At 34.7% G+C, this 24328-nt stretch overlaps 2 protein-coding genes, 2 long non-coding RNA genes and 1 other non-coding gene across 6 annotated transcripts; 3 read left to right on the plus strand and 2 right to left on the minus strand.

Moving 5' to 3' along the window:
• Positions 1 to 1285: 1285 nt before the first annotated feature.
• On the plus strand, positions 1286 to 5643 carry LOC130995380 (pentatricopeptide repeat-containing protein At2g35130). 2 transcript variants are annotated; one of them, XM_057920648.1, is made up of 10 exons: positions 1286 to 1385; positions 1488 to 1500; positions 2106 to 2150; positions 3211 to 3395; positions 3470 to 3702; positions 3913 to 4162; positions 4253 to 4398; positions 4490 to 4695; positions 4765 to 4889; positions 4966 to 5643. In XM_057920648.1, the coding sequence occupies exons 1-10, from the start codon at positions 1367 to 1369 to the stop codon at positions 5559 to 5561; spliced, it is 1818 nt and encodes a 605-aa protein (XP_057776631.1). In that variant the 5' UTR covers positions 1286 to 1366; the 3' UTR covers positions 5562 to 5643. The 2 variants fall into 2 exon arrangements, with proteins under 2 accessions (XP_057776631.1, XP_057776632.1); XM_057920649.1 differs by lacking the exons at positions 1286 to 1385; positions 1488 to 1500; positions 2106 to 2150 and adding an exon at positions 2157 to 2854.
• A 1560-nt stretch (positions 5644 to 7203) lies between these two features.
• On the minus strand, positions 7204 to 12644 carry LOC130995381 (exopolygalacturonase clone GBGE184-like). Its single transcript, XM_057920651.1, has 5 exons — positions 12369 to 12644; positions 8484 to 8789; positions 8120 to 8409; positions 7830 to 8049; positions 7204 to 7745 (listed from the first exon to the last, which is right to left on the minus strand). Exons 1-5 carry the CDS (start codon positions 12534 to 12536, stop codon positions 7509 to 7511), a joined length of 1221 nt encoding a protein of 406 aa, XP_057776634.1. The 5' UTR covers positions 12537 to 12644; the 3' UTR covers positions 7204 to 7508.
• A 2000-nt stretch (positions 12645 to 14644) lies between these two features.
• On the minus strand, positions 14645 to 14728 carry TRNAM-CAU (transfer RNA methionine (anticodon CAU)). The gene is given in 2 exon segments: positions 14645 to 14680; positions 14691 to 14728. It is a non-coding gene; the product is annotated as a tRNA-Met (tRNA).
• A 1613-nt stretch (positions 14729 to 16341) lies between these two features.
• LOC130995382 (uncharacterized) lies at positions 16342 to 17681 on the plus strand. The gene is made up of 3 exons (XR_009092140.1): positions 16342 to 17100; positions 17217 to 17304; positions 17415 to 17681. It is a non-coding gene; the product is annotated as an uncharacterized LOC130995382 (long non-coding RNA).
• A 3804-nt stretch (positions 17682 to 21485) lies between these two features.
• On the plus strand, positions 21486 to 22466 carry LOC130995383 (uncharacterized). The gene is made up of 2 exons (XR_009092141.1): positions 21486 to 21622; positions 22217 to 22466. It is a non-coding gene; the product is annotated as an uncharacterized LOC130995383 (long non-coding RNA).
• The last annotated feature ends 1862 nt before the right edge of the window (positions 22467 to 24328 follow it).

Here is a 24328-nt window from a genome sequence, read left to right on the forward strand (position 1 = left end):
CTTTTTATTCAGTTTGCCTGCAAGATGAATTAAAATAGTTTTCGATGATATCGAAAACTACGAATTGAACGATCAATATTAATTATGGATTAATCGTAAATTGAATATCATTGTTTTGTAAAAGAAGAGCAGATGAATCATAGTTTCCATGATCTTTAGCAATAAAAAAAGTAAGCAGAAATTTACCTACCTCGTCACTGACTCACTGCGATCTATGGCTTAATTCGTCGAAGAGCAGATGAGGGTGAAACCAAAAAGATAGGAGCAAAGAAATCTGAGGAACGGTAGAACAGGAAATCGTCGAAATATTCATCTTATTGCCAATGCTGGTGCAAAAAATTAGGGATTTGATGAAATTTACCATAATCTTAACGAAACAAAATTGACAAATTTAACCTTTTTTGATTTTAAAATTATTTTCCAACACAATTTTAATCACTTAAATGCAATAATAATCCATCAAATCTGGATCGTTAGATCAATTAGAATTAATGGGTTCGATTGTTTCTTACTTCTTAATCTAAGAGAGATTTTCTATTGAAACCAACCCTATATATATATATATATATATATATATATATATATATATATGCTCTATAACTTATAGGTTTACGTTGCCATCAAGCTTTTGACACATATATAGTGTGTTTGATGTCTCAAAATTAGAAAATACATGTTTGATTCTAAACTTATAATTAAACATATGAAGTAGCCCTAATGCAAGACTTGAGTTATGATTTAAAACTTGACCAATGGTTAAGCAGATTGTTCTAAGGGGTTTTGGCAAATAAAATCACGAACTATTTTGAATTTGTAATTTTAACGTGACTTTTGAAGTATGTAAGCTCCAATTCAACACTCTGGCGACCGAAAAAAAATTGGGGGGGACGTAATTGCAAAAATTAAAAAGGTGGTGATTTAATTCGCCACACTTCAAAAATTGCGTTAAAATTACAAACTCGAAATAGTTCGTGATTTTATTTGCCAAAATCCCTTGCTCTAATTATAGTCTAGTGAAACTAAAACGAGATGAAAAATTCCATATGAGCTAGAAGAATAAATTGATAGATTGAAAGCTAACAACATTCCAAGTTGAATTATCTAGACATGTAAAATTCGAGGACAATATTTCGGGTCTTTACATTTAATAGTTGGGATCCAACATCCATTGTCTTATTATTAAGAATTGGACTTTTGATGGGCCGAAATTATTATTTCTTTAGGGCTAAATTTTATGAAATAATTATAGTAGCCCACAAAGTTGTGAGAAAGATGTACTGATATTTTCCTCCTTGACATCCTGTGTTTTCTTTTCTACCTCTCATTCTTGGCCACGTCGTTTCTTTTCTTTTATTGAAAGACCAGCATGCTCAGATTATTATTCGGTAATTATCGTTCTTCTATCTTCATTTTTTTCTTATCTTCTTCTTCTTCTTCTTCTTCTTCTTCTTATCATCATCATCACTCCTTCTTCTTTTGTCTTCCAGCAGCAACTACCTCATTCCAGCTAGGGGTGAGCATTCGGATTTCGGATCGGATTTTTGCCTGATCCGATCCGATCCGAAAATCCGAAATTTTCTTAAAATTCAATCCGATCCGAACCGTATTATCCGAAAATCCGAATCCGAAAATCCGAAAAATTTCGGATAAAATCCGATCCGAACCGAAAAATCCGAAATGTGAAAAAAAATTCGAAATGTAAAAAAAAAATCCGAAAACCGAAAAAATCCGAAAAATCCGAAATAGATGTCAACCTAACTTATTAGATAATTACAATCAAATTAAGGTCATAATTAACAAGCCATTAATTATAATCAACCAAAATGGGAGTATAGGGTTAGAATTTAGAAATATTTAACTATTTAAAAACTAATAATTATATATATTTATTTATAATATTATAATCTTAATTATATTATAAATATAATTCGGATTTCGGATTTTTTCGGATTTTTAAGGTGCCAATCCGATCCGATCCGAAAATCCGAAATTTGCTTAAAATTCAATCCGATCCGATCCGAAAATCCGAAAAATCCGAACCATATTTTAAATTTCGGTTTGGTTCGGATCGGATATTCGGATTTCGGATATTTTGCTCACCCCTAATTCCAGCTCCCCAAACATAATACCAGGAGCACAAGGAATCCAAGGTACTGAACTCACTCAAAATTTTCCAATTGTATACCAACTATATCTTTGGACGACCAACAAATTACATCAACAACTACTGTACAAGACTAAGCAACCCAATGGAAATTAAAACTTAAAGATACTATAACTTTGATTTTTGAGACGGAGTGGTGGAGCGGTTCTAGGCTGCCGCTGCTCCAGGAGGAGAGTGAGGAATTCAGACGCCGCTTAGGGATTGTCTTCATTTTTGAGAGATAGAAGAATGGGGGAGAAGATGGCGATGGCTGAACTCGCCGGCGACGCCAACAAGGAAGAAGAGATAGAACCGACAAGGGGCTCTTTTGTTAATTAGTTGGACGGACTTTCATTTTGGCCTAATTACTTTAATAATTAACTAGTTACTTAAATGAAGCTTAATAAAGTTTATATGAGAAATACTAAATAATTGTAGAGGAATATTGATTGAAAACATAGAGTATAGTCTCTAGTCCTCTAATATTTTCGGGGAATATGATTATTAGTTTAGAAATAGAAAGAAAAAAAAAATCACAATTGTCTTCTTTCGCATTGGATATTTTAAGGTAACCACACGGCACACATATTATCTCTTAGTCATGTAACATATCTCTATTTGTATAGATTGCCTTCGTAATGTATATAAAATAATTATTCCTACACTTCCTTCCAATCAAAATCAAGTGGCTTTATATTTTTATGTATTCATGTAAGTATTCGTTTTCCAGTTTCTTATCTTTGTTGTTTTATATTTTTGCGTTGTTAATTATGTTATAGCGTAAAAGCGTGATGTTTTAATGGCTTTGTGTGATATGTCTTTGAAGATTGAAGAATTGTGCAGGTTTATTTCTGAAGTAGTGTTGCAACAGTTTATTAAATTATTTGTTGATGGCCTACTTTTTAATGAGTAATTTCTTGAACATAACTGCATAAGTTAAGCACAATTTCAAATTGAATTGTAGAAAAAAGAGTTGAAAATCATTTGATGCTCTCTTTTGCAACAATGATTAGTCCATTTTCTGTAAATTGCACGTAATCAACCTCATTTTCCCTTTGCATGTGAAGGTTGTCTGTCAAATACCATGCAAACTACATCATCTTTGAGCAAATGCATTGTGAATGTGGATTGAACTTGAGAGCAAAATGTGCTAATGTTGAACCTACTGAGAAGCGGAAGAAGGACAGCCTCTTCATTGACAAACGTGGAAATTTGAGACATTTCAACCATAAAAAGGTTTCGAGGAAAAAAGGTTACAACAAAAACTAACTAGTTTGGTCTTTTGTCTGTTCTGACATGTTTCTGAACCTTTGCACGGCGGTATAGGAGGTTCATTGAGAGGTCAGGGATGGAAGTATGGCTCCGGATTTGTAGATGGGATTTTCCCAGTTTTGAGCCCAATCGCGGAAGAGATACTCAACTTCGTGCAAAAAGAAGAGAATGTTAGCAGAATTTGGTATTCTTTGGACACTCTTCCTCCTACTAACACTACTTGGGATGACCTCATCAACATTGCAGTTCGATTTCGTTTGAACAAAAAATGGGATCCAATTATTGTGGTATATACTCTAATACTCCTTGTAGCCTTATGTTTTGCCCAATTTATATGATATTCGAGATGGGAAAATGGAAAGTTTGATGTCACTTTTATCGTGTTATTGTCATATCTTGATGGACTAAAGAATGTGAAGCATTCTGACATGTTGTTCTCATATCATATTTGTATATATTTTTTTTTTGTCTGAAATTGGATTCATCTATTTTATTAGATGTGTGAATGGATGTCACAACAAAGCACGTTCAAGCCTGATGTTATCTGCTACAATTTGCTCATAGAGGCTTATGGTCAGAAACTACAGTTCAAGAAGGCTGAATCCATCTACTTAGAGCTCGTTGAAGCTCGTTGCATCCCTACACAGGACACTTACGCACTTCTTGTTAAGGCGTACTGCAAGGGCGGGAAGCTAGAGCATGCTGAGGCTGTCTTTGCTGAGATGCGAAGAAACGGCTTTCCACCAAGTATGTTTGTAGTGTTTTATATCTAATGCTCATTTCATAGCAAACATAAGTTGTTATTAAGAGTATTTGCCTTTTTTTTATGTTTTTTAGGCACCATTGTTTATAATGCCTATATTGATGGGCTAATGAAAGCAAGAAATTCTCAGCATGCTCTTGCTGTATTTGAAAAGATGAAGAGAGATAATTGTGAACTAAATGCTGAGACTTACACTATGGTGATCAACTTATATGGGAAGGTACAGTTTTTGTTGACGATTCTTGTTTTTTTTTTTTTTTTTTTTTTTTGCATAAAAAGTTTGCTGATAAATTTTTATGTATTTTTGGCAGGAGAATAAATCTTATATGGCATTAGAGATGTTTCAAGAGATGAGGACTAACAAATGTAAGCCTAATATTTGCACATACACTGCTTTGGTGAATGCGTGTGCTAGAGATGGGCTATGTGAGAAAGCAGAAGAGATTTTTGAACAGCTACAGGAAGCAGGGCTTGAGCCTGATGTCTATGCCTACAATGCTCTCATGGAAGCCTACAGGTAAATTATCGCGTTTGGGCGCCTGCTCGTATATGTATGCATCCCGCCTAATGAGGTGAATGTTTACAGCCGTGCAGGTTTCCCTTATGGCGCCGCAGAAATCTTTTCCCTCATGCAACAAATGGGATGCGAACCGGACAGGGCTTCGTATAACATACTGTTGGATGCTTATGGTCGAGCCGGTCTCCATAAAGGTACTCTTTCTGAATGCATTCTTGTCAGCAACGTTTCAAAGGCCGTGGTGTTTTAATGGACAATGAGGCTTTTTAGGCGCGCAAGCAGTGTTTGATGAGATGCAGCGTCTCGGGATAGAACCGACAATGAAATCCCACATGCTGCTGATATCAGCCTACTCAAGAGCGGGCGACGTCCTGAAGTGCGAGGAAATGGTGCGGCGGATGCAGGAGTCGGGCATGAAGCCAGACACGTTCGTTTTGAACGCTATGATGAACTTGTACGGGCGGGTAGGGCAGTTGGGGAAGATGGAGGAGGTGCTGAGCACGATGGAGGACTGCAAGCCCGATATAAGCACGTACAACATCCTGATCAACATGTACGGACGCGCAGGTTTCGTGGAGAGGATGGAGGAGGTGTTCTCGTCGATCGCATCCAAGAATTTGAGGGCGGATGTGATGACTTGGACATCTAGGTTGGGGGCATACTCGAGGAAGAAACAATATATGAGGTGCATTGAGATATTCGAAGAGATGATTGATAGTGGTTGTTATCCAGATGCTGGAACTGCTAAAGTGCTGCTATCTGCTTGCTCTACTGAAGATCAGATTCAGCAAGTTACTACTCTTATTAGAACTATGCATAGGCAAACTTTGCAGCCTCAGCTTCTTACTTCCAACTCTAAAACTTGATTAGGGGTTTCAACCTCATTATATTGTATTTTCTCAAATTTTCTATACAAATAGATGTAAAAAAAAACAATCTAAGAATTTACTATGAATATTTAAATGAGAACGATATTAAATAATCAAGATCAAAAGGAAAATGCATACATGAAATTGATTTTCAATTATAAATACTAGCATTTGTACTCATATAATGTACATGATAAACTTTTTATATTTTAGATATTAACTCAATTATCATATAATAAATTATAAGTACAATAAAAAAAACATAATTTTAAATGTCTATAAAAAATAAAAATAAAAAGGAATTTATAATAATAATAATTGATATTATGAAAAGAAAGTTAAAAGGTGGTAAAATGGGGATTTTACTGTTTGATTACACGCAATAGTTCACCAAAGAGAATGAAACTTGAGAGAAAAAGCAGTAAGTATGGTTTGTATTTATGAGAGGTGGTGATTTACAAATTACAGATGGATTCCATTTCCATTTATGAGAGGCGGTGATTTACAAATTACAGATGGATTCTATTTATAAGATACAAAGAAGAGGGGTATTTAAATACAAAGAAGAGGGGTATGTATTTCAATCTTTTCTTAGCTGCTTTACGTACTCCTCATGCATGAGCAACGATAACTATAATGGGGAGTCGACATCTTGTCAGCTTTTGACAGGAAATTTGGAGTATTTATCTAACACGAGCGACAAGTCACAGGGATGTTGAGTTGACACGATTGGATACTCCCTTGATATGTTGAGGACATATGTATCATGATCCTACCTAGTACGTATTTTACTCCTCATAAAAAAGAAAAAAATAATAAAAAAAATTGAAAAATGAATTTATTCGATGAGATACGAGAGAGTATTTTTTTAAAAAATAATCTTTAACCAAATATAACATTTATAATTACATAAAATATATCAAATCAAAGTTCTTGTCGTGATCTTTAATTTCACATGTATACCCAATATTATAATTATTTGAATTTCATAATTTTGAAAAATAAATAAAATTATAAAATAAAAAGATAAAAATAGGAAATAAAAAGAAAAAATATAGTAGTATACAAATAAACCTTCAATTTTATTTTAATTATAAAATTGCCACTCAAAATTTTAAATTTATTTGAAATTGAAAATTGTCGTTATAATATATTATAGATATAAAACGTATATATATATATATATATATATATATATATATATATATGTGTGTGTGTGTGTGTGTGTGTGTTTGAATGGTTCCAATGAGATCCTTCATATATGGTGAGATTTTAGATTGATTTGTAGGTGTTAATTTAATGTATCATATGACTGATATTTATCATAGTATGGGACGACATGGGTTTTAAGAAATCCTGTAAAGTATAATGTGAGTGGAGACATGGTTCCACATTGATTGTGATGTTTAGTAGGATAATTATTACTAGAAATGGGCTATGCATATTTTTACGGGATAGACGAAAAAGGAAAACTATGCATATTTTCATGGGACCGGGCGGAGAAGTATTTTGTATTTTCGCTATAATTTTTAAATTTATAAATGTAATGTCATATGTAATCTTGTCTATATATTCTTAAAATCTTAATTAGCTCTGCCGGTGTGTGCTGACAAAATTTAAACATGATTAAGTCGCAATATTATACTATGACTCATTTAAACCAAATATATATATATATGGGGTCATTTTGACAGTCCCGTTACATATTCACAACAGACTAATTAAAATAATTTCTGAAAACTACGTAAACTTTGAGCAAGGGTAAGCCGTGCACACACATAGTGCATTTTTTCTTAGCCCTTTTTCTCGAGTTACAAATTAATAATCAGAAATACACAAATATGAAATTAATTTTTCAAGCCTAAATCCAAATAAATTGAATTATTTAGATCTAAACTTGATAATTAAATAAAAAAGATTTGAGAGCGTGTGTCCACGGGGCATTCAAGTGCATCGGGCAGGCATGGCAGGGATGATTTGACCTCGACTGAAGATTTGTGCATTTGAACATGCACAACTTATGTCTCCAATACTTGAATTAAATGGCGTTAAATTAATATTTGCTAATTCAACCTTCTCACATGGGACTAACGAACTACAGTTCAAATTTATTGAAACTGGTGAAACAGATGTGCCTCTTATGTCTCTGAAGTGAATATCGCTCAGTCTCACGCTTGATTGCTGCACAAAGTGATAAAATCATCATCGAAATGATATATCATAGTATCTGGATTTATTGGATAATAGTATATATTTTGTGAATACCTGGCCCTTATTCTTGGAGTTGTAATGTTGATCGATTATAATAGGGTTTTTGACTCCCTTCATCACCAGATTTTGAAACACAATGCTGCTAGCTTCCATCTTGGGAGAGTCGTGGTAGCTTTTGATTCGTGCTCCATTTGTCGTCCCAATCAGCGTGCAATTCCTAATTGTGATTCCTCTCACGTTTGTCTCGTCTACTCGTTTTCCCAAGCTCCCAACGCTAGTACAAATTAAACAAATTATGCAAATGCAAATGCAAATGCAAATTGAAAGTAAATATATTTATATACCTAAGGCCGTGGCCGGGGCCGCAGGTAACACCGGCCACGAGAATGTTTTGGGTGCCGTGCCCAATCGAAACACAGTCGTCTCCGGTTCCGATCACGGAATCGGTTATCTTTACATTCGTCGAGTTGCTAAGGTTGATTCCGTCGGTGTTGGGGCTGTGGAGAGGTGCGGCGATGCCAAGCTTCGTGATATCTATGTTTTTGCTGTCAGTAACCTTTAAATGGAAACCCATGCTGTTTACCAACTTCAACCCAGACACCCTCGCATTTTGCACGGACTGAAACATGAGAGCCTGCAATTGACCAAATACGTTGACAATTATTCCCCAAAAATATACTATTAATTAGTTTAGGGATGGTGGCTTACGACTGGAAGAAGAGGGAGGTCTCTATCCTTGCCGTACTTCCAAACAGACTGGCCACGACCGTCGATGGTTCCGGCGCCGGTGACGACGAGGCCGTCGACTCTCTTGATCATGATCCACGCGCTTTGTGAATACGAACTGAGATCAGTATCCGCGAGGAGAGTGCCTTTGATTTCAACTGTGATTGGTTGTGTAGAATTGCAAGGGCCGACCAACACAACTTCGCTCGCCACGAAATTCCCACGAGGAATCAAAACCTTCGCCGCTGCACCTGACTGACATGCTGCTACCCATGCTCTTATCAAAGCCTATCACTCAAAAATATTCTACATCTTATAATTAAGTATTTCATAATAAATAGGTAATTAAGTAGTATATATAGGAACTACTACAATTTTAAATACAATTCCTGAGGGGATCTAAACACTCATCACTTGTTGTGCGGAAATGCGTTTGTTTTGCGGCGGCAGAAAGATGCTGCTGTCCCAATTGAATTGGAGGAAACGCGCCGGAGGAAGGCCATTATGCACATCCGACAGACGGAGATGCAACGTTGTATTTTTTCATATTAAAATATTTTTAATTAACAACGTCAAAACAACCAAAATATTTTAAAATAATAATTTTTAAAATATAATTGACGACAACCTAACGAGGGAAGTAATGAATTATAATACTAATTTCAATGACGTAGTAACAAAGAAAATAAAAAATAATATTTATATGTAACGATAATCTAAACGACGAACAGCATAAGAAAAAACATATTTTACAGATGGGAGGAAGGTCGTCGTTAGTTAACGATCGATACATGTTTCCGTCGTTAAGATCATCATGAATTTTAACGATTGACACTTTCCGTCGTGCGTAAACAATAAAACTGAAGATGATACGATGCCAGAATTCTATCGTTACTTAAATTAATAACACATTTCTTTGATTTAATAACGGAAAATTTCATCGTTAATAGCGTGTTTTATCGTAGTGCGCTGATATAGACTAGTGTTATGAAGTGGGTGAGGGAAGAAAGAAAATGACCCAATATCGTCCTACTCGCCAAAAGGATAGGTCTCACAACAACTATCTACTATACTTGGGCTTGCCAGAAATGATATAGTTTTTGGAGGACATAAGCTTGTTATGAATTCTTTTGCTTTGGGTTGGGGCCGATTTTGCTCCACCTTGCTTCTCTGAAAATCACCACTGATTCAGTCTTGACTCAACTTCAACCACTATTTTATACAACATGACATCATTTCTCCATTACATAAAATTCATCAAATATTGCATTAAAATTTGTGCCAAACTAAATTGCTATAATTTTTTATAGACGGAGAAAGTATATTTTTCTTTTTGTTTGTTGACCCACCAAATAAAAGAAAGCAATGCTTTTAATTTAAAGCGTATCTTCATAGATTTACAAAACTTTTTTCGATTAATATTAGTTTATGTCTTGATTTTTGACACTATGACTTGAACTATAATTAATTTTTTAATTATCCTCAACTTGCAATTTTTTTTTTTATTTTGTCTCTTATCAAAAATTTCAGCATCGGATATTATGACTAAGTTCTTCTATAAAATACTCTGTTTTTTGAGTTTGGATATTGAAAGAATGAAATTATGACGTGAGACATATATTACAAAGACTTTCACAAAAAACCAAGCAAACCCATCAAATCAAAGGGTATTTAAAGAATAGGGCATAAAATGCTTATGTTTATAAAAGATGATATTTTTCACATATAACTTAAGAAATATGACATTTTAAATTTTCACTCTTACAGATAAGGTCTAGTCAGATATTCGATGCCTAAATTGTTTTATGTGGAACAAAATTAAATAAATTTGTAAAGTGCATGATATTAAAAATAAATAAGTTAAAGTTGAAACCGTAAATAAGAAAACACCAAAATTGAGATCCTAAAGTACAATTATATGGCACACACATATATCATGACATATCATGATCCTGTAACATGTAATGTTGGAATTATTCTAGTAAATAAATGCAGACCATTTTGAATGAATTGAATTGAGGTATTTAGATTAGTTGAATATTAGTGCCAACAATCAATTTTGCCCAATTTTGATTTTAGACATGCTACATAAAATGATTTAATAATGAAATTATATCTATATTTTGATATGTGGCAAATTAACAAGCCCCAAGCATACTAATTAGTATGCTAATTAATTATAACTTCAAACAATTGCTATGGGAAAAGGTAATTAGTGCAAGCATGCATGATTTTAAATTTTGATCTTTTAAGGCGCTATTCCAATACCACAAACTTATCGAGAACTCAATTGAACTCATATAAGAATGGATATGATGAAAAGATCTACAAAACACTCTCATCACCATATATAAATCCCTTGTTCATACGATATAGCTTTGAGTTCGTGTATGCATGTATACTCCTAGTTAGAAGTGTACATGTATTATATAGTTGATGATTATTAATTTCTCCAACATATTTTTGTTTACGATCAGTTAATTACACTTATACGAAAATACCTCAATAACGTGAAATATGAGATAAAATATCAAAATAAAGGGATAATAGTATGTAAATTATTGAATTTTTATCAAATTGTGATTTTGCACACCAACTTAAAAATGTATCTGACAATTAATTACTAAACTTTTGAACACATCTATTTTTTTTATGGAGTTGAATTTTAGCTCAATTTCACAAGTTGAATTCTAGCCCAACTTAATGCCGACATAGCCGTTTGAATTTTTGCCCTCATACTCAAATCGAATTCAATTAATTATGTGCAATTTCAATCGAAAACAACGATGTTTTAGCAAGTAAATTCGATCGGAATCCAGCCTTGTTAGAAAAATTATAGTCAATTAAAAGTTTAGATAGATTTTGAAGCTGATGTGCAAGATCAAAATTTAGTAGTAAAAATTAAGTGCTCCCTCCATCCCATCATTTCTTATTCAAAAATTTTAGATACGTGAATTAATGAGAATGCGTAAATGAGATAAAAGTGATAGAATCAGCCTTTTCAAGAAATAAACCAATAAGGGCCTGTTTGATATGAGTTTATAAGTAGGATAAATTAAATTAATACAGGTTAGTGTGATGTTTGATATCATGTTCTATTAATATGGTCAACTCCTACTTAATCCTACTTCTACATGCTATTTTGTGGGAATAACCCATACTAATAATCCGGCCTCCCCCCTCGGATAACTTTAATACTGCGAAGTTGGATAAAAATTTTGCTACCCTTCCTCACGCATATCGATGCAAATGCCCAAGTAATGGTGGACACACATGATATTTTTAAAATTATATGAGGATAGTTTTGGTATTAGATAATATAATCCAACATAATCCTATGGATATCAAACACAATATAGGATTAAGTAGCCATGATATCAAACACCCATGAAATAATATAAATCCACACTAATCCACACTAATTTCTCAAGATAATTTTAATCCTAATCAATCCTAAACTGCAAATCAAACGGCCCCTAATAGTGGGACAACTCAATTTGGTAAATAAGCCAGAAATAATGAAACAGAGGGGAGTAATAGTAATACTCCTCCCATTTTTAATATAAGTCGTTTCAGCAATTGTCATGAATTTCGTTTTATATGTCGTTCAAGGGGTGATTAACCAAAATTAACCTCATTTACTTTCATTAATAGATTTCGGTGACTTTTGTTTTACATAGTATTTGAAGAGTCCACCTTCACACTATTTAATACTCTTGTTATCATTAAATAAGGTTATAATAGGTATAAAATTTATTTATTAAAATATGTGTAAAACACTAGAACGACTTATATTAAAAATGGGAGGGAGTATTTAATTAGCTATGATCCCTAAAAATGAAATGAAGAGCGAAGTTTAGAACTGACCATTGCATCATCTGTCTTGCCATCACCTTTAGCATTAAACTTTGTAACATCAAAAACTGGGTGATTAGGTAGGGGGCGACGCTTGGCTTCACATCCAGCCTGGTTCATCATAAGCAGCAGCATGAGACATGATCTAATCAAAATCCAACCACCTCTGCCGCAACCCATGCTTCCACCCTAATTAAACGACTATTTTTCTGTTTTAATTTTCAATAATTGTTTTAGTGCTTTCCCGATTACACAAGAATGCCAATTTTTGGGGGGACGATTCGAAGTGTATTTGTAGATGAATTCCACATTTTTTGCTCTCTCTCCTTATTCCTATGGTTCAAAATACTTATTTCTTGTAGTAAATTTGGTGAGTTTGTGTGGTGTGTGATTAGAATATAGCTAATTATTCGGATAGTTGATTCACTTATTAACGACTTCTTTCCCTATTGTTTTTGGAAATTATATTTTATTTTTCTATTTTGGTAATCATTGTACTATGCATCTTATCAAATTCATAATCTTCCAACACAATTTTAGCTAGTATGTACAACCCTTAATTTTCAGAAAATTTTATTTTATAATGCGATTTTTAATTTATAATTAATACACTCTCCCGTGCGATGCACGACCCACGATATATTTATTTATTTTTAAAATTTAAAATCATGTAAGAATGTCAAAATTTCATTATTTATGAATTATATTAATTGGTAACAAAAAATTATGTTAATTTAAATATTAGTATTTGATTTAAAATAGTGTATAATAACAATATTATCAACTTAATGAGTATAATATTAAATTTAATGAGTATTATATAATGTATTATTATTATTATATAATAATAATAATAATAATAATAATAATAATAATAATAATAATAATAATAATAATAATAATAATAATAAATTGTAAAGCTAATAATTTAAGTTAATTTTATTTTGAGCAAATAACATTAAACCATCCAATATAACAAAATCAATAGCTGCCATTTTATATAACAATTTTGGGCTCTTAAAAGTTCAAATTGTGTTATTATTAAAAGTTCATATTTGAATTAAATAAAACTAACACATCAGGAAAAATATGAATAATATAAAAAGAAAAATATGACAACAAATATGTTTGTATAAATGAATAAATAATTCGTACACATATTTCTTGCTCCTTAATTGCATTAAATAATTTAAAAATATTTGAATTTAAAATAATTATAATTGAACAATCATATAAGCTTTTTGAAAGGAAAAAAATGGCATCTATATATTTTTCCACCAATAAAAAAAAGTATGATGTTCAACAATGTAGATAAATGAAAGAGAACCAGAATTAATTTTGACACTTTAAATGATCATATTTTATTTATTTCAAATTCATTTTTTATAATTTTTACATCAAATTAAAGATTTTTTCATAATATTTAATTTAACGTATATATTGAATATTTTTCATGAATCTAAATTAACAATTTTTTAAAAAGAACTAAAATAGAAAAAAGGAAAAAGAAAGAGAAAATTTGGTGGGAAAACTAAGAGAATAAAAAAAATGGAGGTAAAAAACTCCTTATACATACTCCATATTATAGGGGTGGGCTAAAATAAAAACACATTTTAAAATATAAAATATGAATCATTTTCAGCCCTTAGATCATCAAGATCTACGATTGATTCATCACCTTATTGGATGAATTCATGGTCTCGAGTTCGAATCTCATAGGTAGCAGAAAAATTATTTTTCGCAATTCATACATTTATACAGCAAATTCATACGTGCTCTACATATAATTCATACATTTTAACTAGTTTTTATTTTATAGGTTAAGATGTGTTTATACCGTAGCCCTCCCCAATATATCTAGAGAGAGATATTGATAGATAGATATGGTAATTTTTTTTTAAAAAAATAGATAGATATGGTAATTAATGATTCCAAATTGTAATGAATTTTTCTATAAATAAACAACTAAATTTATTTATGAAGAAACGACTTAAAATATAATTTGTTGTATAAGCTATATGTGATTATAAACATTAGTTTATAGTGAAAAATGATGACGGCGAATATATGTAATATGCAACATACTATATAACTGGGTATTTCCTTATAAAATGTTAATATATGACTGTTGAAAATTAAAACGAAATTATTTATGATGAATCGACTTAAAATATAATTTGTTGTATAGTTTCGAACTAAAACAAGTCTGCTTTTTTGAAAAAAATAAAAACGAACTAAAAGAAATCCGCTTTTTCGAAAAATCAGAAAAATAATAAAAAATATATAAATGGGGTGAGAGAGGCTCGAACTCTCGACCTCAGGATATCTCGAAGCTATGAGACCTACGCGCTAGCCAACTGCGCCACCACCCCATTTTATTATATATTATATAGAAACTATTTTAATCAATATTTATAATGTTTGAACTTTCTACCATCAATAATTTTCAATAAAAATCTCTCTAATTATTCAACTATATCACTTCAAAAGGACCACGCTAAGAAGTTTACCATTGCATTCTATCTGGATCTCGATCTTTAAGGAAAGTGAGACGATCTTGAGATTTCATATATTTTTAATTGATGCGCATAATATTATGAATCTTTTATTTTTGTGTCATTTAAGTCTAAATCAAATTTATTTATTTTTTATGTCTTTATGTTTGGGATGACACACTTTAAGCGAGAATGGCAACATGACACAATAATTTGAAGAATCGATGTGCCAAGACCAGATACCGCATGAAATCTAGATGTATGAGATAAGCCAAGGATAAGTGAGCATACTGGACCACAATGGAAGACAAAACAGATAATGTGAGAAAGAGCGAGTTAAGAACACAAGCAGATTGAGGCCATAGAGCAGCCATCCTATCTGCATAAGGAGATAAGAAAGGATCGAGGATCCATTCGGCGTCAAATCTACAGTGATGTAATGGGTTGATAGGATTAAGCTTACAAGTAAAGAAATATGTGCAATCTAGTTGCGCCAAAACTGCATGGGCTTGCCCTAATCTACCTCGACGTCTATATATATATATATGGATGTCTGACTGCAATCTAAAGGCATCTTGAATTCGTGTGATCACCATCAGTCTTAGCTTAATATTTGGTATGTTTTTATTTTCTTTGGTCGAGGTTGGTATCGTCATTAGATTGTAGTATTAAATTTTGTACTCTTTTGTTTTAATACAAGTATATTTTCATACATTTATTATGTTTTATTTACTTTAATTATGTTTATTAGGTAATTTTATATACTTGGTTTGGGCATATATTAGTCGAGTATGAGTACTCGGTGTTGTGATGTATAATTTGGCCATAATAAATGTATGTGTGTGTTCTCAAAGTACTATATCATAATCTAAATACTATAATTTTGGTCAAACTTGATGTATTAATCGGTCGATAACACTTTGGGCAAGTCTAGATCACAAGTAATAATCGACTCAAAGTGTAAAGTGTATCTCACTCCAAATAGTACGACTGGTGTTGGCCAATGGTATATGTACTTCAGACATACTTATGACCAATTGAAGTTATCTCTCTTGATGTTGTTTGTGAAAGACATTTATTGAAGTGTCTCCTAAGTGATTGATTAGATAGTGTGTATAGAATAGTGTCTCTTACATGCTTTACAATTCGTTGTGGAGTTTAATAGATTTCTATGGATTTTAAAAGTCTGGGTGTATTCGTTCCAGACTTTTAAAAGTCTGCAGAAATCTAGGTGTATTCGTTCAAGACTTTTAAAAGTCCATATAAATCTGGGTGTATTCGTTTCAGACTTTTTAAAATCCATACAAATCTAGGTGTATTCGTTATTCCATTGACTTCAAATCCGGAATGACTTTCATGGATTTCATCCAAAAAATACACACGACGAAATCCGGCCAAGAACCATGAGAATTGAAATCCATGGAGTTTTGAGCGAGCGCTGAGTTCCAGCGGCCGCGGCCAAGACCGCTGGAACTCAGCCACCGTTGAGAGAGTCCAGCGGACGCTGGATTTTAGTTTTATGGTTTTCTTTCTTCTCCCAGCCTCCCTAACCGCCGCCTCCATTCCTCCTACCCACACCCGCCGCCCCTTCTGCATCGAGCCTCGCCGCCTCCCAGGCCTAAGCCTCTGCCTCGCCGTTGCCCAGGCCTAAGCCTCTGCCTCGCCATCGGCGCATCACCCACCAGCGCCAGGGCCCCTCCACGCCCAGGTCCTCCCAGCCGAACTTACCCGCGACGCCGTCGCCCAGGCCCGGCTGTTCCTAACCGTCGCCCAAGCGCCAAGCCTTGCCTCGCCGTCGCCCAGGCCCGCCGCCGCCGTTCCCTCACTAAACCCGTCGGTGAGTGTCTTCTCTATTTCTAATTTCGGAGTTCTCTTAAGTCTTACCTTCATTTTTCTGGAATATGAGGTTGTTATTTGCTGGAATATGAAGTTCTCTTACCTTAATTGTTTCGAAAAGGTTTATTGATGACATGTGCCTCAGATTGCATGTTTCTGTATTGGAAAGTAAGGATGATAAATTGCAAATATCTGTTAGAATCCGAGTACGTGTTGAGTTTGAATTCATTTTTATTTCTTCAATTATGTACTGGATTATTTTTCTATTAGAAGAATCAGTATAATGTAAATTGTGATGCTATTCGGCTGATCTGCTCAAACTTGATGTATCTGGTTCTGAGTTTGATTACTTGGAAACTGCACTCCATAAGTTTGAGGAGGATGGACCTTTCTTCCTCGGTCAGTTTAATCAAGTAAGTGATGCACTCTGGGGTTTTGCCTTTTGAAAGAGAACGAAGAATGATACAATAGAACTGCGTTTTGAGATTTTCATTAAACCCACACTTGATGCACTTCCTTTAATTCTTAGATTACTGGAAAATGGAGATTGATTTGGAAAAGCTTCCGTTTGATCTCGAAACTGGTGCGGCAATTGCACGCTTTGATAACTCTCATGGGTGGGTTTTGCAGAAAATATTTTTGTTCCTGTTATGAGACTATCTTACATCTATCATAAATGTAGAATCACCTTTTCATAAATTAAAAGGATTACTTGCCAAATGTGTAGGGCTGCTGTAAATCGAATAGTTAACTTGACAGAATCTACCATTGCATCCGGTGATGATGAAGGTTGTATTAAGGTGAAGTTTTATGCGCATTATGATGAAGGATTACCCGTTGGGCCTTTATATAGAACTTACTCCCAGCGCTCGCTGGAACCCAGCGGTCGCTGGGTTTCCAGCGGTGCTGGGACTCAGCGGGCGTTGGCATCATGGATTTGAATTCCAGAATTATCCCCTAAATTCTTCGAAAATCAGTGAAAATCGGGGTGAAATCCAACCACGAATTCTTTGAAAGTCGTCTCGAATCTATGTGAATTCCATGGACTTTTTAAAGTCTGTGGAAATCCACTACGAATACACCCCCCGTAGTGTAGTAAATAATTTTGTACGAATAGACAAAGCGTTTATTCATGTTTAACCGATCATGCTCAGACCAGGTTGTATCATTCTTAGACTTTTGATTATGAAGATCTATAGTGTAGGCATCGTCTTGTTGGATGAATGCATCACCTAGGTTTGAATGTCATAAGGGGCAAAAAGTTTATTTCTTTTTAAGTATTAAATTTAACTTTGAATGCATTCATTTTATAGAAAAATACATTATTCTCACGTTCTCACAATAACCAACCCATACATACATATATATATATATATATATGTGTGTGTGTGTGTGTGTGTGTATGTGTGCGCGCGCGCGTATGTATATATGTGTGTGTGTGTGTGTGTGAGTGAGAGAGAGAGAGAGATAAATTATATGTTTATATTCTATATATTTAAAAATATATATATGAAATGATATATGCACTCTAATATATATATTTTTATATATAAATGAAAAACACCCAAATGTATATTTATTATCATTGTTTTCGAATACAAATATATCTCTTTTGTTGTAATATAAATCCATATTTACATAATAATTATATCTTAAAATATAAATAATCACTTACTTATGTTATGAGATTAATTAAAATTAAAACATAAAATTAAAAATATATTATGTGTACATATATATATATATATAAGTAAAAATATGTATATGTTAAAACAAGTATATCGATCAAAAAATTTAATATATATATTTTGAAGTTATTTGAAATATTCAAATGATAAAACATGATAATATTATGTGTGTGTATCAATAAAATTGTGCATATATGTGTATTCAGAAATTAAAATCACACAACAAATTTAAGTTTTTGTATACAGTAGTTGTTAGTTTTTGTATTCACAATGTGTTTGTCAAGTTTATTTTGAGTCGATTCTCAGTTGAAAAATATATACATATATATATATATATATATATATATATATATATATATATATATATATATATATATATATATATATATATATATATATATATTAGGACTAATTACGGCAAAAACCATGAACTTTGGGCCAATTTTCAAACTTGTCATGAACTTTTTTTTTTATCAAAAATTTCCTGAACTTAAGGGGTTGAACAATTTTTCCATGCTTTTTTGCTCCGGTGAAGCTCTGAGCTGACGTGTCGCTTACGTGGTAATACTAAGCTGACCTGTCGCCTACGTGGTAATATCGAGCTGATGTGGCACGTACTTGGAAAAACAATAAACAAAAAAATAAAAAAATTCATTATTTTCCCTCCCCCTTCTCCAAGTCGGCCGGTGGACCGCTGCCAAAGGACCGCCGCTGCCTTCTTCCGGCGAAGCAGCGCCGAGGAATACCACCTCCGCCTTCCTCCTTCTCGCGCCGTTCCAGACCTCACGCCGCCTCCCACAATCACCAGATCAGTCGCTTTTCTCTTCCGCCACATCGAACCCACTCTACCGCCCTCCACCATCACCATCACCAGATCCACCGCCGCCAACCACCCACACAGATCCTGTAATACCCCGTTTCCCTGAGTTAAATTTAGAATTTATTTTCGAAATTTAGAAGTAAGATGATTCACGCCAGATATAAAAAAAAAGAATTTATTTTAATTCCAACAAAAATGATTTACAAAAGCATTTGTAAATTTAGTAAATAAATTATATGCATTGCATATTTATTTAATTTAGCATTCAAGTATTTTCACGAGCTATTTATTTAAACGAACACTAAACGATTATTACAGTTTTCATAGTACGACCTGGAAGAGTTTTTATTTTTATCCAACCACCTACTCCCTCCCACACCCACCTACTTCCTCCCACCTACTCCCTCCCACACCCACCTACTCCCTCCTTTTTGCAAACTTAACATAGCTGGATTGATCCAACTTCATGCTTCCATTTCACAAACTACTTTCGCAAGGGGGAATTTAGATTCAAGATTTCAGACTCAGCCAAGCTTCATCAGATTCAACCTACAGACATTTCTTAAGGTTCCATCTTGAACTTCCTTTACCTGATTTTGCTATCACAGTAAGATTCAAGCTTTGATTTGTGCTATTCCAATCAACCACGAATGAATTTACATTTTGCAAAACTGTAAAAGATACAAGCTTTATATATATCTGCATATATACATACATATATGATGCATGTTTGAGATGAAAGGAGAAGAAGTTGAGTTCGAAACTTTAAATTTTATTCCTTGTTTTTTTTTTAAAACTGCGATGCCTGAGTCGGGCCGCTGCCTCGAGTCGGGTAGAGTTTGGGCGGCGACGGTGGCTACAAAGAGCCGTTGTTGTCGACCGGAATTGAGCAGGGTGAAGGAGTAGATGGTGGTAGCAGCACGACCATTGCTGTGGTCTGACGGAGGGCGAGACCGGAGGCGGAGGCGCAGCCTGTAGCTGCGTCGTCGTCGAAGAGAGATGAGGGAGGCTGGGCTTGGCGGCGGCGGTGCCGCTGCTGCCCAGCCAAGGACGGATGGAGGGGAGTGGACAGAGAGGGAGTTTCAGAGGGCGTTCGGCGGCGGCAGTGGGCTTCGTCTGCTGCTGTTGATCGCCGGGGGGGCTCAGAGGTTGTAGACACAGCGGCGGCGACGGTTTCATGGCCGAGCAGTCGCCGGGAGTAGATGGAAAAAGGGGGAGCTGCTCGTCGGCGGGAGTCAAAGAGAGAATTCTGAGGGAGGTGAGGCCGAAGGCTGCCTTCACCGGAGGAGAGGCCGGCGGCGTCCCGTCATCGCCAAGGAGGAAGGCGATGGTGGTAGTGGTTGGGTTTCAGCGGAGGGCTGAACGGAGGGCTGAGCGGAGGACGACGGGGCTGTGAGCGGCGCAAGGAGCGTCTGCGTGTGTGGGTTCTTATGAGGGAGATCGAGGAAGATGGAGGCGGCAGCCTTCCAGCCGTGAGTTCGCCGGAGATGAGTCGCAGCGGCCGGAAGAGAGAGAGAGAGAGATCGCCGCTGCTGAGTGTGTTCCCGGTGACTGGCGTGTGTGTGTGCGTGCGTCTGTGAGTGTGAGAGTGACGAGATGGGGGGATGGCGCAGCTAGGGAGGAAGGAGAAGAAGGGTGGAGTGTTGGGCTTGGGTTGGGCTTAGAGGTTTGGGCTTGAGGGACTTGGGCCGAGTATTGGGCCTATTTTTAAATAGTTTTGGGCTGCGATTTTTTTTTAAAAGCTTGGGCCGATTTTTTTTAATTTTATTTAGCTGGACCCGATTCATTTTATTCAGTTTGGGCCATTCCTATTTTATTGAGTTGGGCCTCATCTTTTAAATTTATATGGACTATTATTTATTTAAGCATGGGCTCTATTTCATCTATATAAATGGCTTCCCTATTTTATTTAATTAGACTATTAATTAGTTTGATTAATTATTTTTAAAGACTTTGGATTGCCTTCAATTAATTAAATTGGGCTTTCTTATTTTTAATTAATTGAACTATTACTAGTTTGATTAATTTATTTAAAGGATAATTTTCATAATAATATCATATTATTATTATGTGCATATTTTAAGTAAATTACTTATTATATGCTAAGCATGACATGAAGTTGCATTTATTTTGCAATAAAAGTATTTAATTGGTTTTAATAATAATTCCAATTATTAAAGAAAGATGAGTAAGAATATTGTTGGTGTTCTTAACTCAAGAAAAATGTTTTCAATTATTTATTCATTAAATTTTGAAAACCCGGCTAAGTGAATCCTAGAATATTAAGCACTTCACTTTGACTTAAGATTAGATTCAAGGAGACCTATTAAGAATAGAATTTCTTGTAGGCTTTGTGGACCAAGGGGATTAGCACTGCTTTCCCAAGACAGGTTATGTGATTATGATCTTCAGGCTTTGCCTATCCAGGTGGGCATTACTTTTACTATACGTATATAGAGATCCCCTGCGTGTCGTAGGCCTCTTATACGAATATATGCATGAGATGATTTTAACTGTTAATTTCATATTATTATTATGCCCAAATGATAAATGACTCTTATGAAATGAAAATGAAATGTTTATGAAATGAAATGAAATGTTTATGAAATGATTGACTGCCAAAAATGTTTATGTTTTTATATGTATCCTATCTGTGTTGGTTCGCCAACTTTAAAGGAAATCCAATTGGGATCCTATGCTAGACAAAGGTCGCTAGCTAGGGTTAACGTGTACACTCATGGAGACCGCGAGTCGCTTGCGACCGGTCTTGGCGTCCGTGGTAAGGAGGCCTCCTTCCCGGCGCGTGACAGAAAGGAACAGATATGGATCATATGAAGGAAAATGATCGGCCGATCGACTTTATGAAAATGAAAGAAATATTTTAGTAAGCGCAGGTCATTTAAGAAAACCCCTGTGTGTTACTGTTGGCAGTTCAATTTATATATGTATGCATGTTGTATTTTCGGCTATGCCCACTGAGTATTTTTATACTCAGCCCTGCATGTATTTCTAAATGTGCAGGTTGAGCAGTTGATGGAATGGAATGATGTTGAGCGGGTGTTCCTTTGACATTTCAAGAAATGTAACCTTGAGTATACATCTTCATATGTATATCTCACACGTTTTCCGCTGCAAAATACGTTGATTAGGATAGCCCTATGTTATGAAGTTGGGATACGTGTTATTGGGTAACCCACCTTAATCAGTTCTCATTTATGTGTATGTTTTATAAGTATCCAAATAATCATATATGATCCTAGCATTTTATCTATGAGTGACATTTCCATATACTTTAATGCTAAGAAATTGTCCATCCCATTTCTTATTGTTCACCCCAAGTCATAACCCCGGTTAACCCGTCATTGGGATAGTGGGCTGTGACAGAGTGGTATCAGAGCGGTTCGTTCGCTCTGGCCCTAGAAACCTTATTCTAAAGAGTCGAGTCTAGTTTGATTCTTTAGACTTACACGGGTTCATATGGCACCGCTCAACACTCCATTGCATCGTGCTCAATCAAGGAAAGAAGGTAACTGCAGTTTCAACGTTTTAAAGATGTTAATGTTCTAAAATGCTTCATGAATATGTTTATGTGAAGAGCATGTTATGATGAAATGTTGAATGTTTTGCCTTTCATGGCATATTTTCGCAGTCTATGATGTTATGATCAGATGAATGATAGAAAAGTGACATATGTTTTCCCAGAGAACATAGATTGCTATAAGATGCATGATCACAATTTTAAAAGAACATAGACTACTAGATTAGTAGGATATCTCTACAATCTAGATTCTTAAGGTGATGATGTAGAAGAATGAAAGAGAACTTAGAGCATTTCAGCTCCCTCAAGAAAACAATGATTCTTTTGAACTACAAAGAGGAATGGAAAGATATGTACGAGGTAAAGGAAAAACACAGAATGACGATACGCGACGAATTCAAGGTAAACGTTGCATCAAAGGTTGAACCATAATCTCTACGTTCAAATGTTCAAGTACGACGGAATATCAAATCGACTTTTGCTACAGGATAGATTTTATGAATAGAGTGTTTTGCCTGTGTACGTATGTCTGTGTGTATATGTCTTAAGAGAGGTTTGGGGTTTGAGATCAATAGGATAGGGAACCTTAAGATAAGTTTAATTGTCATAATGAACTTATGTTTTGTTATGTATAGTATGTTCATGGCCCTTCAAGTTCGGGACGATGTTTCTCGTGTGACTGGGAGGTGATGATGTTGGACCTGGCCAGTCCACATGATCCAAATCTCAGTAGACGTCTTTTGGGTTGAAAACCCATGTGTTTCAACTTTCGATTGAAAAGTCAGATGGGCTCTTACTCGAGGTCATTTTGTTCGACCTTGTAGTTAATCATTTCATACCCTCTGGTCAATCTTTTGATTCTCTTGAACAATATCTACAACACCTTGTCTTGATGTTGTGTTGAGTTTGAGCCTTGCAACTCGTGAGTTGTCATAATAGATCCCCTTGTTTGATAAGACCAAGAAGTGTTAGTCTACCGATGTAGTATACTACCCAAATTATGGCTTCGTATAATTGTGTCTCATTGTAATTAGTTGAGATTATTAGTCTTTGTCCTATAAATGATATCGACCACTCATTATGATAGAAATTCAGAGTTCAAGCTAAGACCGTAATATAGTGTTCGAGTACGAGGACTTAAGTTAATTGGTCTATGATAGTTTTAAGATAAATTCATAGGAAAGTGTTATTCATGTGATAGGTAACAAGAAATGGGTTGATGACTATTTTAGTCTTTGGAAAAAAAGAATACCCCGTAGATGAGCCCTAGGAATGAGGTAGGAGCAAAATGAACTGCCGAAAAAGGACGAGGGAACTTATTCTCAAGTAAATCTCGTGTATATAAATTGGAATTAGGAATCCAATTGATATGAGGAGAGACCCGAATCTATTCTAGATCGGAAAGTTAAAGTACTAAGGAATAAGTCGATACCCTTAGTAATAGTTCTTTGGAAGCACTATGATCAAGAAAAGGCGATGTGGGAACTCGATTCTAGCATGAATGAGAAGTACCCAGAATTATTTTCTGTGGTACAAATTTCGTGACGAAATTTCTTTTAAAGTGGATAGTATGTCATACCCCGACTTTTAATTCC

The sequence above is a fragment of the Salvia miltiorrhiza genome, chromosome 7 (assembly GCF_028751815.1).
Source record: "Salvia miltiorrhiza cultivar Shanhuang (shh) chromosome 7, IMPLAD_Smil_shh, whole genome shotgun sequence".
Taxonomy (NCBI): domain Eukaryota; kingdom Viridiplantae; phylum Streptophyta; class Magnoliopsida; order Lamiales; family Lamiaceae; genus Salvia; species Salvia miltiorrhiza.